The 20,166-nt window shown below is 43.5% G+C and overlaps 1 protein-coding gene across 1 annotated transcript; it reads left to right on the top strand.

Moving 5' to 3' along the window:
• Positions 1–230: 230 nt before the first annotated feature.
• SAMHD1 (SAM domain and HD domain 1) lies at positions 231–19,594 on the top strand (the record flags this gene model as incomplete). The annotated part of the gene is made up of 14 exons (XM_010296384.1): positions 231–303; positions 1,500–1,660; positions 3,363–3,478; positions 4,096–4,166; positions 5,286–5,441; positions 7,613–7,713; positions 7,821–7,929; positions 8,511–8,602; positions 9,958–10,073; positions 12,917–13,056; positions 15,476–15,565; positions 16,739–16,843; positions 17,215–17,352; positions 19,472–19,594. Coding segments are annotated over 14 exons (1,591 nt in total), but the record flags the coding sequence as incomplete, so codon positions are not given.
• Positions 19,595–20,166: the final 572 nt, after the last annotated feature.

The raw sequence follows: 20,166 nt of genomic DNA, 5'->3' as shown, positions 1-20,166 counted from the left end.
CAGACAACTTCTGTAGCCATTTGTTCTCTTCCTTCTCTACTCAACTTTAGAAGGATAAATACTTTCAATATTTTTCTGAAAAAGCTGCAGAAATACGTATTTCTGTAAAAGAGTCAGCAAATATCGGAGTAATATGAACTTGCACAAGCAATTCCATACGTGCTGCAAAGAGTGAAAGGAAAAGCATTGCAAACTTTGCTCTCAATGTCTTTTTTTTTTTTCCTTCCTAGCCTCCCAGCTGAGAGACTGAAAGTGCTGGCCTGCCTGAACACACTGAGACAGCAGCACGTGGACGTAATGAAGGTGGTAGCTCCAGCGCCGCGCGGGGAGGACGCGGCTTCCAGGGCCTCGCCGCACTTCGCTGCGCTGTCTCCCTGCCTCCCCTCCTTTTGGCTTGGTGGTGCCAGCTGGTGCTGCGGTGGGGCCTTTCCTTTGCAGAGCAGCCAACTCCGAGCCCTCCTCCTTGATAGTGGGTGGTCTTTGAAAAACCACGTTAACCAGAAAAATTGTTAAAATCCTCGGCTAAGAGCTTGATGTGGGCACCGGGCGGTTGTGAGAGACGGAACGAGCTGTATGAAATGTGTTGAGAAGCAACCCTTTCGCATCTCTCTCTGTGTAGAGCCTCCCCTTGGGTTTTGTGGGGCTTTTTTAACTAGCTTAGCCTCAGGCCTGGCTTAACAGACTGCTGCTGACTTCCACTGTTTGCCGGGTCCAGCAGTCTCTCTCAGTGGTGTATGTTGGTTTAACTCGGGCCGGGGCTGCGCGCATTCCTTGGTAGCCTGCGCATCTGCTAGAGCCCTGTCAGCGCAGGGACCGGGCGGAGGGAGAACGCAGGAAAACCTTGTTTGCCTCGATATTTTACCAAGATACGCGTGTGATGAAATGGTTTTATCTGCTGTTTTGAGGCAAGGATTAAATGTGCGTGTTTACCTTCTCTAGTAAGCCACTGTAGTTGCTCAGATGTCTCTTGAAACACGTGCTTAGGGATGATCAGGGGAGTGCTTTCATATTTCAGTTATCTTGGGTTGTGCATTTTGTTCTATGAAAAAGGTAAGAATCATAATTTCCACTCTGCAAAATTTCACTTGATTTTAAAAAACATGAACAGTGTCAAAGCACACACTTCTTATTGGGTATCTCAGACATGTATTGCAGTATCCTGCTTTAACTGGAATAGCAGATTAATAAAGACAGCCGTTTTCCCAAGTGTTAAGTTTTGGAGTTACACAGGTGCGGATAACATTTTTAGAGGTTTTGACTTTAATTCCCTTGCTCTCTGAAATGTGCGGCTTTGTCTTTTTTGGTGTCATGCTTACGTAGTTCTCCAAGGTAAGTTTTGATGTGGGATAAGCAGGACACGGCTGTCTTGTAGGAGAAAACAAAACCACCACCCTCTCCCACCAAATACCTGAGCATTTTAGATATCCTTTACCCTGGTGCCTGTTTCTTTTCAAAGTCAAATTTTAAATGCTAATTACACTATTGTTTGGCTTTTACAGGTTTTTAACGATCCAATTCATGGGCACATTGAAATACATCCCCTTCTTGTTCGTATCATCGACACACCTCAGTTTCAGCGCCTCCGATACATTAAGCAGCTGGGTGGCACTTACTTCGTTTTTCCAGGAGCCTCTCACAACCGCTTTGAGCACTCTCTAGGGTAAGGTGATGTTGTCTTGCATGCGCATCTCTTGCGTTTGGATTTCCCTGAGCTCGGTTCCACTAACGTGGAGTGCCAGCCAAGGGGCATCGCTGTCTTTGAGCCTTGGTGAAAACTGCCATTTTTGGTCTCACAAATGTTCCTGGATATCCTGTGTGATTACGGGCTGTTCTCTTGAACTTCATTGAATAAAGACAGATAAAGAAACCTACAGGATGGATCAATGTTAGATTTCCTCCCCTGCCACTGCTGCTTCTAAGAATAGCGTTAATTAAAAACTGTGAATGCTTTATGTTGTCCCTCATCAAAATTTGAGATCTAAAACATTTACCTGGGAAGGGTCCTATAAATGACTTGCCGGACAGTTGTAATTCCCTTATATTGTCCAGCACAGCTAAAACCCATTTTATCTGTAATGTTTGCATTTGTAGTTATGTGTGCTTTTATGCAATTGATAGCAGATTGTCAGGCTGTTAATTGTAATGTAAGTTTAACAGAAACAGATGATGGACACAAGGATTTCCAGAGTTTTGCTAGGTCTTTCACACTCCACAGAGAAGCTGATGAATGAGAAATTTAAACTTGTTTTAAAGGAATATCCCAAGGTGCAGAGAAATTAAACTAGTCAATGGTTTTTATTCAGATGATCTGGCCAGCCTAAAGTTGCTTTTGTTAGTGCTGAAATATTGTGGAGTAAGTCTGGCTTCTGCCCCTGCTCTGTGACGCTAACAAGGTGCAAATGCGTCAAATCAGTGAGGCAAGCTGGAATTGATTGGTAAATGTGAAAAGACAAAAATGTGAGGGGTATAAACAAAGCTTTCACAACAGGAGTCTGAAAACTCCAGCAGTATCAACAATCTTTTCTTTTAAACAGTTCGTTTAATCTATATGGTTACACTTAGGACAGTTGTTCTCAACTTGTATATAATTTTGAAGATTGCTACAGTGAAAAAACAGAAATGAGGTTTGTGTGCTTATTGGGCTAGTAAAAAAAAAATCAAACAGTAAAATCTGGTCTATGAAAAGATACTACATTGTCATATAGAGCCTTGTCTTGCTTTAAGATGTTCTACAAGGGGGACTATTGAGGCAAGTAGGAAAGGAAGTTGGTGTAGCACTTGCAAACAGTTTATAGGGGTATGTGCCGTATGTTTGTTCCTGCTGTTTTCCTATCACGAGAACAGAGGGTCCCATTCAGTGAAATTAAATGTCAAATCTAAAATGAATGAAATGAACAGAATTAGGTGTCGTAAGCTATTGTTAAAATAGCGGTTTGAAAGAACAACAAAATGCCTTGGTGGCTGTTGTGGACCTTTGCAGTTGCACTGAGTAGAAGTCAAAGGATGATGTGTAAGCTGTGGTGCTTCAGGATGCACACTGTCAATAACGCACTGCGGTTCGCTTACACAGGTACTCCGCTGTTCAGCATTAAGAAATACTGCAGGTTGCTGTTGTCTCCATGTTTTGGGCATGGTATCTCATGCTTTTTTGCTGTCAAATATGTTACTGATGACTAAAACTCTACTACAGCAAACAGTTTGTTTCTGTGATTCTCTTGCATTAGGGTCTGAGTACTTGTTGTGTGCTACCTCTCAGACAAGGGCTGTGACTTAATGGAACAAAACAGAATAGATGAACTGTTCTTTTTCTGTTCAGCCTGAAACACTACTATATTAACTTTTTTTTTTTCCCCCTGCAACAGGGTGGGCTACCTAGCAGGATGTCTGGTTCGTGCACTGAAGGAGAGACAACCGGAACTGGATATAACCCAGCGAGACATCCTCTGTGTAGAAATTGCTGGGCTTTGTCACGATTTGGGTAAGTGACACTTGGCATGGCTTGTTGCTCTTTGAAAGCTAACCTGGATGAAAAGCTGGCTGTGAGACCAGAACGTGAGAGCTGTTTTGGGCTGCTCAGTGCCTGGCCGTATTCCAAGACAGGATTTATCTGTTCCCGTTTGGTCCGGAGTATATCTGTGGAGGCGACTCCGCGTGGTGAATTCGTAGCCACTCTTAGCCGTTTTTTTTTGTCTTGTTACATATGGTATTTAGAGTTCTGCCCTCAGTGGCTGAAGTGTCCGCTTCTGTCTATGATGTCCTCAGGTCTCTTAAAACATTTCGCAGTGAAAACTAGTGGCCCTTTCAAAAATTGATATGGTTATTTTATAACTACTTATTTTCTTCAGAGCTGGCACAGAGTAATTAATGTACTCGATGTTGCTGCAGTACTTGTCTGTGGTGTAGGTAATGGAACTGGCTATGTTAAGTGCAGTAGTACTTAAGGTGTCTTAGGAAAGTGTACTCGCTATAGCTGAATCTTTCTCATAGATGATGTCAAGATCAAGTCAAATAGAAGAGAATCCAGATCCTTAGCTTGCTCAAAATATTTTTGCTGACAACTGTGTCTCAGATTAAACCTGTGTAATCTTTTTTAAGGTCATGGGCCATTTTCACACATGTTTGATGGAAGATTTATTCCACTCACCCGTCCAGATTTGAAATGGAAGGTAAGCTTGTCACTATTAAAGTAAAAACAGAAAACAGAAATTTTTAAAGGGAGAATATTTCATCTTTAGAGACTGTCAGTGCTTGTGAGACTATAGTGATCATCTAGCCTTTTCTTATTGCATCATTTTGATGGCATAATTAAAAACCGGAATATTGTCTTTTAATCCTGTGATGATTTCCTTGTGGTTCGCTTTAACTGTTCGTTTGGGGAACGTCAGCCCCCTCGGCGTGACCGTGAGCAGATGCAGCCTTACTAGCAAAGCAGAAAGAGGTGTGGGGAGAAGAGAGGGGCAGATATGTGTCACCACCACCTCTTCCCTGAAAGTGCAAACGGTCTTGAGCTCCTGTGTACTTCCATGAGATCTGTTTGTGTACACACGTCCTCTTCCTGCAGATCTCATGCTGGGTGGCACAGAGGAGCAACAAAATGTCTCCGTCTCGCCAGTGCCCGTAGTGCAACTCTGAAGAGGCAGAATTCGTTAGGACCGCACTGATCATTTTAAGCCAGTGTCATGCCTTAAAATGCGTATTGCCGGCTTTCTTCAGAATGTATTTACAGGTGCAAAATACCAACTGGGAGCTTCCTTTCCCATTTAAGATTTTTTTAAAATTAAGATAATTTTAAATATTAGGATATTTAATACAGTGTTTATTTAGAATTCAAACTTTCAGAAACTTTGAACAGAGTTTCAAGAGTTGTTTGCTGTGAATGGAATGTAACACAGTCCTTTCAGGCCTCTCTCTGCTTGTAATTATGAAGCAAAATCAGCTGAGTAAACTTGTTGATCTTCTGCACAGCAGAATTGATTATTTTGTCTCTTAGCATTGCAACTGTCTTACTGCTGTTTGTTAAAATACCGAATTAACAGCTCTCTGCTGAAGAGTGTGTTTCTGGACTCTCTAGACCGGGTGGTTTCCTGTTTGGTTAGATACAAAATGAATGGAAAATCACCCAAGTGCTGCACTTTCACACCACCGTGCCCGGGTGCCCTGCCAGGCGGTACTGCTGGGTTAGGAGAAGGCTGTGACACTGCAGGAAAGATGCTTAAACTAATGTAATTTGCAACATTTAGGTGTGGGGTTTGTTTTTTTTTTTGCTTGTTTGTTTTTCTTCACAGCATGAAACTGCTTCTGTTGCAATGTTTGAGCACCTGATCACTTCCAATAAACTAGAAGAAGTCATGAAGTCGTATGGTCTTGTCCTTGAAGAAGATATGAACTTCATCAAGGAACAAATAGGAGGGCCTATAGATGAAACCGCTTGTGAGAAATCGGTGAGTCAATGTACTGCTCCTGTGGTTATCCTAATAAATGTCTTTAATTTTACTGAAAGAGTAGATAATTTTTGCTTCTGATACGTTTTATTATCTATTTTTAGCCCCGTAAAATTCTGAGAATCCTGACACGAGAGGTGCTAGAGAAGTGTAGTATTTGTTCTCACAGTGCTGGCAGCAGGTGGTTGCTTCACTATGTTATGTTCTTACATCTTCCTGAGAAGTTCTTACCTCAAAGTCTTCAGGTTAGAGGAAAGCTTAAGAATGGTATTTGTATTTTGTGGACCTAATTCACTGGTAACTGGATTGATAGAACTGAATTTTAAATGGGAACCTTAAATGACTAGGTTAGGATAACAGCCTATTTACTGGATGCTTGACGGTGGTGGTAATCGGAGGTCGTGTTGTCAGGTGGCTGTGTGAAGAAAACATGGAGATAGTTTAGGATAATGAGCTGGTAATGGATAACAAAACTGAGAACTGGCAGAGATGAGGCAATGAGCAATGCAAAGCATGGCCCAAGTGCCAGAGCCCCATCGGCTTTGATGACAGTAGCAAAATGTTTGGATTTATTGCAGTAACAAACACAGAGGCAGGGATAAGACTTGAAGAAATGTGTGGCAAGGAAGAAGAGACTGTGATTATTAATCCTTGCAACTCTCTGAAAGAATTAAGTCCTCTCTCCTCTCTTTACACTTAATAGTTCTTGTCATCTCTTCAAGGACACCCATTCAGTTACTACCAGAATTAAGAACCCGTCAATGGGAGATCTGTCATGACAATCTGGTCCTAATCAGAATTTGTATGTTGTCCCAAACAAGTCGCCCACAAATGTTAGCACTTACCCATTATTTTCTGCTGTAGGAGTGTGTCGTGCTGCCATGTGTACTCCAGCACGCTGGTGATGAACATAGGGAACCTAGCGTAGTAACATACGGCCTGAGACCTCACAGGAAGGCGGTGTTCATTTACAAAGTCTGCAAGTTGATTTTTACCCACTGACGCTCACTGGCACACAAATCTTGCTGCCTGCCGCTGTCATTGGTCTTGTGCCGGGTTCTTACCCATGGTCTCTTTTTCCTTGTTGGGATTCTGTGCCTGTTTTCCATCAGGCTGACAGGAGAAGGAGTGTCGTACGTGGCAACCTTCTGGCCACCCTCCTGGTGTTAGGCTGCAGGATCTTCCACTGGCAGTCACTTGTACCACCGTGGTCTTAGCAGAGTACGGGCTCCTCCGCTGATGAGGCGTCTGCGCAGTGACGCTATCACGCTGCAGGCCGCCTGGTCGCGACGTGAACAGTGGGTGGTTTGTGTATTGAACATGAACAGTGCCCTGAACATTGTCCCAGTAGCAGAGGTCTTTGTGATCAGCACAGGATATTTTTATCTACGATGTGTTCTCTTCCTGCTGCTTACACAACGTTTCCGTTCTTATTCATATAAGTTTCGATATTTCTGTAATGCAAATAACAGGAAAGCCATTTATCTGTTTATATACAATGTTTTCCATCCTCAGAATTTCAAGGCCGCTTTATGTCCCTTTTTTTTTTTTTAGCTTGAAGAATCATTAAATTTTCAAGAAAATAACGTTTATGTGCAACTTGTATTTTATTATTTTGTCTTTGATTTCCTGTTTGCCTCATGGCTGAGGCATCTATTGTGGGTTAGGAGTTTAAGTAGCTGGCTGTTTAAACGATTTTTATTTAAAACATCTAAATAATTCTTTTAAAACTCTATTCTATAAAGTTGTATAGTTGATTGCAGAAGACTGCAAGGCAGTGACATGTTTGTGGGTTTAATTCCCTGAGGATTAAATGATTCCAACCTTTTCCTCTTTTTGTTGCTATGCTTTTTATTCTCTTTGTCATTCCAAAGCTTCAAGCTTTTCTTTAGTGGAATGGGAAATTAAATACTCGTGTACATGGTTTTTATTCTTCCTGATGTTCTAGGAAGTCAGCTGCTTAAGCCCTAGTTCTGGATTTCTAAATCCCGACTTAGTTTCTGAAAGCTCTTCTATTGTCTTTGTGTTCTTTGCTGCCTCAGTGTTGGATGTTTATCATGAGCAGAATCAAAGTACATTCCCACTGTTTTTAAAAAATTGTTCTGACATTGTTTGCACACTTTAATTTCTTATTGTTTCTGATTTTTTTTTTTCTTCTCGGCGGCTGTTAGTGGCCCTACCGTGGTCGACAAAAGGAGAAAAGTTTCCTATATGAGATAGTAGCTAACAAAAAAAATGGCATTGACGTTGACAAATGGGATTATTTTGCAAGGTACAAATCTTATGGTTTTTGTTTTTATTATAAATTCCTACTGAAATGGTGCTACTATATTTACAAGTATGATCTTATTATTAAACACTCTCTATGGAATATTTTAGGGATTGCCATCACCTAGGAATCCAGAATAATTTTGATTATAAGCGATTACTTAAATTCACTCGGGTCTGTGAAGTAAAAAACCAGAAGCATATCTGTACTCGTGACAAGGTAAGCAGCGTGTACGAACCGAGGGAACACTCGGCAGCACAGTGCGAAGTGTTACAGCACACCGAGATCATACGGGGCATGGGGAAGCCTGCCGTGGGCAGCGGGGTACAGCTGCGCTCTGGATTGCAGGGGGATGCTGGGGTTGCCGGCCGGCCGCTTTCGTAGCCCGAGAGAGGAAGAAGTAGTTGCTGCTCTGAGAGATGTTCTCAGAAGCAACTGGTTTAAGGACGGGAAGGACAGAGCAAGCCTCCGTCTCAAAGGGCTTCTGGTGGGTCCTTCCAGGGGAGGCTCTGCAAAACCATCAGCTGTGCATGGTCCTGCTCCAAGTCTTCTGAGTAAGGGGTGAACGTGGCTTTGGCAAGGGGCTGCTGAAGGAGCAAGAGGTTCTCTTCCCTGCCCAGGCTGCCTGGGGTCGCTGCTCTCCCACGGCAGCCTGAGTCTCTTTCAAAACTTGGGAAAAAATAACCATTTTGCTGTGTGCTGCAAATGGAAGGAGACAACCCATTTGATTCCTTGATTGTTTTAGTTTTCCAATTGGGGCAATGTCAAAATAAAAGATGATTGGTTTTTTTTTGATTCAGGAAGTTGGAAATTTGTATGATATGTTCCACACGCGGAATTGCCTGCACCGGCGAGCATACCAGCATAAGATTGGCAACATCATTGAAATAATGCAAGTATTATACTTTCCTTTTCTTGCATACCATTTATTTTTGAATTCTTGAAACTGTATATCCGTTTGGAATTTTCAGATAATCAGTAAGGTCTGACATATAATAAAAGCCACTGGGCCATATAACCCAACTCTTGTTGCAAGGCTCAGTGCTCAGAGTATCATAGAGGCTGTGATTAACCAAACAGAGAGGAGGACAACAACATCCTTCCACATGAAATTCAATCAGAGGAAAATTAGTAAAGCTCTGAAGAAGCGTAGGACCAGGCTGTGCTCATGCTCTTTTAACTGCTGACAGCTGAAGTCAAATCTTTAGCTACAAGTTAGAGATGACTTGGCTCAAACTGGCTGGTTACTAGATCGAGGTTACTGACAGAGTAAAGTAATGAGCAAGCTTACTGTAGCTTAGCTGAGGCCTGACTTTGTGTTTATGTAAAGCCGCCGCAGGAGTTGTCCAGGACCAACTCAGCTGGCTGCCTGCATTTATACCTCTCTGGTTGATGTCTACAGAAGTTTCCCTATAGCATTATTCTTTTTACCTTTCTTGAAAAGCAGAAATACTAGTATCTCTAAATATTTTTTTCATTAGTATCTTGGCTGCCGAGTAACTGTCTGCTGAGTTTGTAAAAAAGGAACGCAGAGGATTACACAGTACAAGAGTGATTCCTGACTGCTTTCGTTCACATACTTCAGCTCCTGGTTTAGTGATCCTCTAAAACTCAGATTAAAAATGCTAAGGTTTGACACTACCTACGTGTGAGGACTAAAAACAGCGAAGAAATTTAGTTCTTGGGTTACCATAATTATAGCAGCCTATCCAAATGGGCATACAAGCTGGAAATGACAATAAGAGACAGAGGGAACTCTGGAAGAACTTGATCTTCAGAACATCAGTTTTTCCCACCTGAAAATACCACATGTTCATGATGCTCTACCTTTACAATGCTGTGTATCCTCTCAGTTGGAGCAACGACTGTGTGAAGGGATATGGTCATCTGTGAGGCAGCCTCATTGCAGCTGAGTGACCGTGTCACTGTCTTGCAGGTTCTGCAATCCTCTAAGCAATGTTAAGCTCATAGTCTGAAGCAGAAGAAAGTGTACTTGCTCGTTCATTGAAAGAAGGTTAAGGTTTGTTCTGAACCTGTTTTCAGCAAATGGAAAGACTGTTGAAATGTGCAGTGACAGCGTGGAGATAGGACACACTGCAGTGCGACCAGGGTCTGCTGTGTGCTTGGGATGCAGTTTCATCTGTTGTCTTCTATTTATAACATACTAATGCATTTCTTTTTGACTCTTAAGCAATAAGTTGTTTCAAAATGATGCTTTTCTTAAGTCTTAATTTTGTCTCAAACTAGGATTACAGAAGCCTTTCAAAAAGCAGACAAATTTTTTAAAATAGAAGGCTCTGGAGGAAAATTGTACCAGATTTCTACAGCAATGGAGGACATGGAAGCCTACACCAAGCTAACTGGTATGAGCTCTCAGAATTTTTTTTTTAAATAAAAGAACGTGAGTACCTGTTAGAATGCTGTTTTTACAGCTGGGTCCTTGCCCATGACTAGGACTCTCAAGTACTACTTCTGCGCACTGATGGTGTGGCAGGCCTGGACCATCCAATCTCTGTGCTCTTGGATCTTGCTGGGAGAGCAAGACCTTCTAGTTGAAATTACTTTTATGTTGAGAGGGGGGGAGAGAGAGAGAGAGACAGAGACAGAGAAGCACCAACTTCTATATACTGCACACATTCACATTACTGCAAGCAGTGCTGTCAGGAGGTCCTGCCTGTGCCCTGAGTTTGTTGCACTTGTCACAAGTGGGATGTAAGTCAGCTCTGAGCAATGCTACAGCTAGCTACGTCAGGTGGAGGAGTACCGTATGTGTGTTGTAGTGTGAAACTAACCCTGAGGTAGGTTTCAAAAGTCTCTGATGGGATCTGATTTGATTTTCTTGAGACATTGCTACCCTGCCTTCTGTTACAGAACAAAACAGAAACTATGAACAACTTAGTTTATTGCTGAAAGTTTCTGGTTGCTTGGATGAGAGCTTGTGAGAATCGTTCTCATGGGATAAGTACATGGAGCAGCAACCTGCTTGAAGACGTGCCAGGGAACTCCAGCGTGATTACGGAGTGAAGCAAATGAGCTGAGACTTGCGATGTTTTCCCATTTCTCAAGGTCTGGCTCAGTGCTGTGAAGAGGAAAACCAGAAATTACTGTGTTATGTAGTTCCACGGCTTCCCACCAACACGGCATCCTGGTTTTGTCTGCCCCTCCTGGTCTTCGCTGTGAGGCACAGCAGCATTCCTCTGGTTGGTGTTCAGTGCTGTGGCATGCCCGTACCAGCTTTGGGTAGCATGGGGGACGGAGGCCAGTGGGGCAAGGCACGGAGGGGTTTGTGGTGGGGGCAGGGCAGAAGATGCTGCTGACCCTGCTGAAGTGCTCCCAAGTACTGGCAGCTCTTGCAGCACCTGTAAGCTACAGCTCACGAGGACTCACAAGGCATCTTTCCTGAGTGGCAAGACAACTTTCCTGAGTCTACATCACCAACCTGTGGCTGGCCAACAGAGGGACTCAAGAATTTCTGTCTTTGGTCCATGGACAAGGTGACGGAGACTGAGGGCAGTGTTGCAGAGGATCCTGTGTGCCTTAACCTGTGTCATGCTAAAGGCCTTCTGCTGGCAACCCTTCATCTGCCACAGCCCCATTCAGCCTGACCATAGACCTGCTGCAGGGAGCGGGTGAAGGGGCTGTGCAGAGGTGGCGATGAGGAGCTGCCTGGCCCCTCTGACCCTGGATGCCTCTGCCCCAGGGGAGGGGAAGGGGCTGGCTTTGAGTGGCAGTTGTGGTTGGAGAGCATGAATTGCAGTGTTGGGCCGTGGAAGGCTGGGTAGAAAGGCAGGAACTGGCATTAAGTTCTTCATGGTCCTGCTGGAACTGCCTGCTGACCTGCAGTACCTGGTGAGGAGCATAGTTCAGGGCGAGGATATCGGGGCTGTCCCCTGCCTCTTAGTCTGCCGCAGCAAGGAGCTGCTTGCTGGGGCTGTCCTGTTCAACGAGGAGAGCTGAACGGCAAGGAGAGTGATGCGAGGAACATGCCAACGTGAGGTGTAACAGTGAGCCATGAAGGATGAGTATGTTCACTTCCTCTTAAACCAAGGCGCTTCCTTCCCTACGTCCAGTGGCTGCAACCTGGGAGGCTTCTGAGAGGACAATAGGCTTGTTTTCAGTAGTCCATGATGAGTGATGCTTCTGTGAAACTGTCCAGTTGCCTCTTGGACCTTTGCAAATGTTAAACCTCTGTGAGGTTCTGCAGCAGAAAGTTCCCTAGCTTGCTTTCATGATGGGTGAAGAACCACCATTAGTTTTTAATTTGGTGCCTCCTCATTTGACGTTCCTTGTCACCTACTGCTTTTGCACAATGGATGTGTTCAAGGGCTTCTTATTTTCCCTGCATCATCTCTTCTCAATCTGAACAGACCTAGTCTGTTCTTCATAGAGAAGTTCCTGACTTGTATCAGCTTTGTCCATAAAAACAGTTAAAGATGTTCTGGTACGTGGTACCAAACCAAGGCATGTGGCTCATAGCTTCCAGTGTGTTGGGAGTGTCTGAAGCCAGCTGCAGTCCTAGCCGGGGCGTTGCAGAGCTGTGCTTGCAGCACGTGTCAAAGCTGCCTAGGTGGTTCTGGCTGGGGAATGCAAATAGACACAGAGTGCAGCTGTGTTGGTTGTGACGGGCAGCATCCTGACAGCATCCTGAGCAGCATCCTGACAGCAGCAGTTTCTTTAGGGCAGCCAAAAATAACCTTGCTGCTCTGAAGCCACATCAAAAGAAACCTGTGTCTTGCTGCTCGTATTGATGGGGGAAACGCACTGTGTTGCTGTCACGTAGAGACAGGAGGGGGGACTTTGATGCTACAATCCAAAGTCTGAGAAATTCTGAAGGTTTAATGGTAGTACTTTATTCTTGTACAAGTACCCTTGTCCCTGAGCTGGTTAGTACTGGGGTTTAGGATATTCTGCTGAACAAGATCGGCTAAATAAGAAGAGGATGCAACCTTCGGTGAAATACTAAAACTTGTTGCAAGGGTGAAAATTGAGCTAGTTTTTCCTGTTGAGAGCTCTTACGAGTCTGATGATGATCAAGATGATATTGTGACTTCTCAGTTGTCAGACTTAGTATGTTCACTCGTTCTCTGAAAGTGTCTTTCCTGAACCAGCAGTTTTTCCTGTTGCTTTAACCTTTGTTCCTGTACATGCGTTTTGCTGTGACACTGGATTTTGACATACTTAACAAAAATCAATACAACTTTGGCAGATAATATCTACCTGGAAATTCTGCACTCAAGTTGTCCAGAACTGAAGGAGGCACGAGAAATTTTGCGTAAAATAGAACGGCGTGAATTATACAAGTTTTTAGGAGAGACTCAACCTGAAACAATGAGGGAAATTGTAAAGGTAATGTCCATTGGTGGAAGATTCTGAATTCTGTCCCTGTAAAACTGTTCTTTAAGTTGCTGACCATCTCTTCTTCTCTATTGGTGTGTGAGTTTTGTTTGTTTCTTTTGGTTTGGTTTTCTTTTTTTTTGCTTAAATGCTCTTCCAGAAATAGTGTCAAAAGTTCTCCTCCTGTCTTTATGTAGCTGAGCCACGAAACGTGTTATAGGAAACTGGGAAGAGTTTTATCTACAAACAGACAGAAAAATGGCAAGCAGTAGAAATTCAGAAGTTGATTATTGCAGAAATATTTCCAGAAAAACCTGTTTTCTGAAAAATACAAAATTGCATAAAAAGCTGTTATAGTCCAGTGATTGAGAAGGTTATTTCTATCATCTTGAGTTCATTAAAATTGCAAAATAATAAGGAACGCTTTTGCTTTGAATTGTAATTTGTGTGCTTTACTTTGAGAACAAATGTCAAACTGAGTAATAACTGGCAATTTAATTTCTTGGCATTGAATTCTGTACTTAGCATAAGCATGCATTTATTTTTTCCAGTATTTGCTTTTCAAAGCACTCGTCAGACGTCGGTTTAACAGCTGTTGCCTTATTTCAAAATAATGTTATATTGGAGCTGACGTTACTTCATATGGCTCAGCTTTTCTTGTAATGTGCTACACCACGTTATCAAATTGTCAATTAATTATCTCTACACTTCAGCCACAATACTTGGAAATTTGGCATGGAAAATTTTAATTTTCTCGCCTCGAAAATCCATCCAGAGGTGTTGAATCTTGGGATATCCAGTGTGTTTTGAAGGGAGACTGGATCACTGCTGGTGCCATGAATATATTCAGCCAATGCTTTGCAGCTTCCGATGCTCAGCTGAGGGATTGGGGAAGGATTTTTCCTCCTGTGGTGCAGGAGGTGCCTGTTGCAGGAGTGTTGGAGGCTCAGCTTCCTCTGAAGTGCTGGAGGTGAGCAGTGGCAGGACAAGGCGTAGCTGTGTCTGTTCTGCTCCTTAAGAGACTGCAATGCCATTATGTTTCGTATCAGAACGCTTTGGGGGAATCTTTAAAGGTTGCCTAGTCCCCTGCAATGAGCAAGGACATCTTCAAGTAGATCAGGTTGCTCAGGGCCCCGTCCAGTTTTGTGATCCTCAAGCTGGCCAGAGCCAGGACAACATCCCAAATAGCTACAGACTTCTTAAATTCAAAGCTGTTTCCAGTTAATGCAAACTGGAAGAGGCAACTTCAAAAAAAAAAAGAGGCAAGCGAACAACAACAGTTGCCTCCTGGCAATTCTTTCCTCCAGGTTTGCTCTCAGTCTAAACCTTTCCTTGGCTTCTTGAGTCACAACAAACCACACTGTGCCTCAGCTTGGCAATGTGGGTGATCCCTGCTGCTCTTAGCAGTCTCCCTGTCTTTGCAATGGACAAAGCAGCAGCAAAAAAAATGGTGCTAGTTGATATCCTTCCCTTCGGGACCTGCCTCCTGGTCCTGGCCGCTCTGGGAGAAAAGCTTTGGATGCAGCACAGGAGCCTCAGTTGCTCCCAGGAAATCCTGCTTCATCAAATTTTGCATCTTCCCTAGAACATAGCAGCCCTGGACAAAGGTGAGCGGGCAACCTTCTCTCTTCTGCCGAGCCACAGCCGTTCCATGAGAACTTGCACATTTCCATGAACAGCTACTCTCCATCACGCTGTGCTCCTCTGCTTGGCTTTAGCCTAGCTGTCAGCAGGGAATATTCTCTCAGGTCCAGAACCAGACAAAACCCTGTTGTGGGTTTCAGCTTTTGAAGTAGGTCACCATCCCCTCCAAAGTCTGCCTAGGAGCTTTCTGTTTCTGGTTTTTGGTTGGGTTGGGTTTTTTTTTTATAGTGATCGGTGACATTACTGATCTTGTCTGTCTCTCGGGGGTTTTTATGTGTTTCAGTATGTAGGTATAAAAGCTTTATGAGAGGATGAGATCTTGCAGCCCTTCATTAAAAAAAAGTTCAGTAAACTTGTTTAATACTCAGTTTTGGGAAGTTAATAGCAAAACATTTGTATTAGTAGAATAATTGCTTGAAGGTACTTATTTTCTGCTTTCATGGAGACTTCAACATCCTGGATGGGGACACACACACACTCTCTCTCTCTCTCTCTTCCCTTGCCCCCCTTCCTTCCTTCCTGTCACCAGGTGTGCTGTCTTTCCCCCACAGGCTGGCAATATTTGGCTCTTCTCAATTACATACACTTGTTTTGTTTCTAAATACTGGTAGAAAACTTACGGCTAAGGTATACAAGGATTCAAAAAACCCGATTGCTGCAAGAAGAGTCTGTCAAGCTATGAAGAAACAGAAACTTTACTTTAATGACACATTCTGTCATGCGTATTGTTGCCTTGGTCTAGACTTGATAGTGCATAAATGTAATCTGAGTTACTGTCTTTTTTCAGAATAATAGCCTGGCAGAAAGCATTGCTAATTGCAAGCCAGAAAAGGATCCTCCAGACGTGGAGCTGAAGGCTGAAGATTTCATAATTGATGTAAATATCTCTGGGTTCGGAGTAAAAACTTCTCAATCACAGAAGGCCTTGTATACCATAGTGAAAATTGGAAAAACGTTTCAATACATCTGTGAACAACCAGAAGCACAGGGTTGCCTCGTAAACGCTGTCCTAGCTGTCCAGCCCGAGGCTCTGAGCGCAGCGCGTTTCCCCTCGGGGGGTTTGCGGTGCTGGGGGGGGCCTGGGGGCAGGGGCTTCAGGCAGCTTCGCTGGGCTGTCGCTTGGGCACTTCTGCTCACACCGTGACGGATGGGTTCTCCCGTGACTGTCCTCCTTCTGAGGAGCTGTACGGAAGCCCTTGGGCTTCAGCAGTCTGGAACCACCGCTGCGGGTGATGAAGGCAAGTAAGCTGTGGGCGCCGGGGGGAGGATAGCGGGCACAGTGACTTCAGGCTTCTGGCATTGCACGCTTGACGCGCGGCACTCGCTCCTGGGGTTTGTCTTCTGCATAAAGCAGCTTGCTGCCGCAGCTGTCTCCAGCCAGCACTGGTGGGAAGGAGAGAGCCTGAGACAGAGGAGGGAGCTTGAGGGGTCTGCAGGTATCGAATAGCTTAATCGCTCTTCGTGGTTAATTCTGGGGAAGGCTAACGAATGGCTTTCCATGGAGTGCATCACAAACCACTTCTGCAGCTCCCTTGCACTGAAGGGTCGCTTCAGGCTGGGTGAAATTGTAGCGGTTTGCTGCGTAAAGCGCAGTAGAGGAGTTGACGGTGCTTTCCTTGTCCCACAAATGGAAGTCACGGGGAAGTGGGCTTTTCTCCCTGCTGATCATAACACTGTTGGTGCATCGAGCAGATGTAAATAATGTTGTCTAAACCTCATGTTGAAAATTGTAAGCTCTACTGCTGCCTCTGCATCTCTGTGTATTTTGGGGAGGCACAGGCTGGCAAGGGACCAGCATGCTTCCACTGTTTGAACCTGGAGCGTTTCAGAGCACGACTGGAGAGCTGGTTGGTGTAAATCTGAGCGAAAGGTGGTGGAAGAAAAGATTTAAAATGCAAATACCTGATTGTTTTATTAAGTAATCATTTGTTAATTGCTGTTCTATTTGATTAGTGTCATTTGCAGCAGTATTGTATGTATCCATTTTGTGCTTTTTGTGAAAAAACTAAAGCCAAACATTAATGCAATTTTTCTTTGTTTTGCATGCAAGGTTATCAATATGGATTATGGAATGAAAGAACAGAATCCCATTGATAATGTTCTTTTCTATTGCAAGGCTGATCCTTCCAAGGCAGTCAAGATCAGTAAAGAACAGGTAGTCTTTTATTTTCCTCAACTGGCTTCTGAAGGGCATCTTCTTCACAGCTTGCGATGGAAATGTTTTCAGTCCTTCATGGTAGTTATTGCAGTAGTGGTGGAAGAGAGTTGTGGAATCCATGTCCTTGCAGGTCTTCGGTGTGCGTTGTACTATGACAGTTTGAGATCCTGACAGCCTTTGCATATGAACGGTATTTAACCGGAATACACTGGGAGTCTTAGAAAAGTACGGTTGGTTTGGATAAAGCTCATGGATTGTAGTGGGATGTTTTTTACTGCTTTCAATTTGTATTCAGATGAAAAAATGGAAGTTCAGTGGACTCTGAATTCCAAGAAATACTAATGCTTATTTCTTTTTTTATTCCGAAGGTTTCAAAGCTTTTACCCATGACGTTTGCAGAGCAAGTTATCCGAGTTTATTGCAAAAGTCAGGATCCAGATATTGTTTCAGCTGCAAAACAGTATTTTATTCAGTGGTGTATAGAGAAGGATTTCACCAAACCGCAGGTAACAAATTCACTTGCTATTTTTCTTGTTCTTGGAGCGTTTCACCTTTGTCCATAAGCTTGCTCTTTCATTGAAAATCCTGGCATTCAGGCCTTGTGTTTGTGGCAGAGCCGCTCACCACTAACCTAGCTTCTGGTTTTATTGTGGCTCGCATCTGGATGTGCTTTGGTTTCGCTGAAATAGTGATGGGTTTGCGTTGATTTAATTTATGTCATTTGAAAAGTCGTGCTTTTATAACAAAGTTAGTATCCACACAGACGCTCGATAGTTCATGGATGCAGGTTTCCTCAATACAAAGGCTTAAAGCAGCACTGAGAGATTAAAAGATCTAGGGAAGAGGTCAGTTCTTCTGTTGCTTTCCCTCTTCCTTATTCTCCAGCTGTTAAACTCACTCTGTCCCCAGGAGATTCACAGTCAGTCCGTTTGTTCCGAGTTAGAGAGGAAAATATCTGTGGGAACAAGATTGCAAACCTCTCCTCTCCGGGCAAGTAGTCTATAGTCTGAGTTGCCTGCAAAGCCTTATTTGTTCTCTGTGTTTCCCTTCTCCATCAACTCCCAGAAAATACAAGTTTCCAGCTGTGAGGAAGGAAGAGGGTGTGTTACAACTGATCTGACGTTTTGCTTTTTGTTGGGAGCCACGTCAGAGCTGCCCTGGCAAGTAAAATGGAGACTCTAAAGCAGAACCTGAGTCCGTACCTCTTGCTTTGCATTCTTCCTGCCAAAGGTCGTGGAGAAGCTTATAACAATCATGGCTGTAAACTAGCGATGCGTGACAGAGCATCCCCATCACATCCCTCTTGCAGGAAGGTGGGCGCCTTCATCTAAAAAAATTACTGCGTGCTGACGCTTCCCAGTATATCCATCATTGTAGGGAGGCAGTTATGGTTGTATTAAGTAAGCTTTTCTCAGTAGAAAATGCTAATGGAGCCACTCCTACGTGCACGAGCTGTGACGTTTCTAGGCTGGAAGTGGCGGTGGGTTTGCTAGATGTGCTGGCAAATCTGCTGTTGCATTTCTCCCCTAATGGTTGGTTTTCACTTTGGTTTACCTGACAGTCATACCAGGGAGAGGAATAGCTTTCTCCAGTTCCATGCACTTTTTCGGATATTTTCCGCTATCTGGGATCGAACTTCAAAGTAAAATAAATGCTTATATGAAAATCTCCAAGTTGCTTAAGAAATGCAGTGTGAACAGTTTGTTCTGTGAACCGCGTATTTTTTTCCTTTTCATCGAGTACGTTAATATCGCTGACTTTGCACCTTGCTTGCGGGAGACACCTGCAGGTCTCGTTTGGGGAAGGGGCTACAGCTATAGGCACGAACAACTTCTTTTAAGGCTCGTTCTTATGTCGTACTTCTGGCATCTATCTTTTGAGAGCAGGTAATGTCAGAAGGGCTTTTTACAAACAGATCAAGCAACAAGCTTTCTCGGCTTGTAGCTTGAGTATTGTTGTATCCTGTAAGAATGTTCTCCTAGTTCAGGCGTATCCGTCTTGCAGGCCCTGGCACGTTGCAGAACATGGCAACGTGCATCCCACCGGCTTAATTTCTAAGCTGAGAGAGTTTATTGCTCTCTCGTCTGTGCTTGCGGTGCCTGAGCACGAGATCGACGTGTGTCTGAGAAGGATGGGCACCGCTGCCTTAGACCGTGCAGTTGCTGCACCCACATTACATACCTTGAGGCAGTGAAAGGCACGTCCAAGCACCTACACCTGGCAGATTGCAACAGTTCTAAATGAGGTACTGTGGCAAATTGGGAGGAAACACCCATAATAACGTTTCTGGTTCGTATAGCAATGCCCCAGATCTTCCTAGGTTTGCCTGCTGATCTTCCTAGGTTTGCTGGTAGTAATTTAGGAAGAGGTGAACTGCCAGTGCTGAAAGCTTCTTGGAGGTGTGGGGTTTTTTTTTTTTCTCCCCACCAGATGTTACCACTGACTACAGCAGTTTGCATCTCCGGGATGCTTGGTCTTCAGTGTTTGTTGATTTACAATGCTTCTAGGACCTTGGGTTTATTTTTTTTTCTATTAAGACTGGTACTGAGCTTCTTTTCCCCTGCTTTAAAGTAGAAAGCAAAAGTGAATGTAATATCATTAATGTTTTCTGACTTCTGATAATAGGATGGTGATGTGGTTGCCCCTCATCTAACTCCAATGAAGAAAAGCTGGAATAACATGAGAGATGATGAACACAGGACAGCTTCCGAACCCAGTTGCAAACAAAGGCTTCCTTTTGATAAGTAACAGTTTTTCCTCTTGCACTATTCAATCTGCTGCTTCAGAAGATGAGTAAACCTGAGCAGCAACTCTTTTAAAAGCCAGTTGGATGGACTGTAAGAATTTATGGAACAATGCAGAACTGCATTTTACAATACAGTATGTTTTAATGTAGGCACTTAAACAAAGTGCATATTCCAAATGGACTTTTAAAAAATTAGCAACGTATTACAGCAGCGCAAACTCAATCCTCATTTGTTTTTGAATGTATTGGCACTGTGTAGCAAGAGTAACTTTAAAAATTGCAATTCATTGTTATTCCAAGAAGTGCTGAAGACACATTACTGTTCCTTCTAGTCCCGATGCCTTCTTAAGATGATTGTGATAGTGCTCAGGTTTTTGGGGTTTGTTTTGTTTTGCGTACCTGAGGAAGAGAGGAGTAAGTAACGCTTCTGAAAATATAGTGAGGTAACAGAACTTTGAAATAACCATAAATGGCATCTTCAAGAATAGCAAAACGGATTTCATTTAAAAAAATAAAAGTAGGGAGAGGGGAATCTTTTTAATAACCAAAGATTACTTTTCTGGTATTCAGAAAG

The sequence above is a fragment of the Phaethon lepturus genome, unplaced genomic scaffold (genome assembly GCF_000687285.1).
Source record: "Phaethon lepturus isolate BGI_N335 unplaced genomic scaffold, ASM68728v1 scaffold24361, whole genome shotgun sequence".
Taxonomy (NCBI): Eukaryota; Metazoa; Chordata; class Aves; order Phaethontiformes; family Phaethontidae; genus Phaethon; species Phaethon lepturus.
This window is presented reverse-complemented; position numbering and strand designations above follow the sequence as displayed.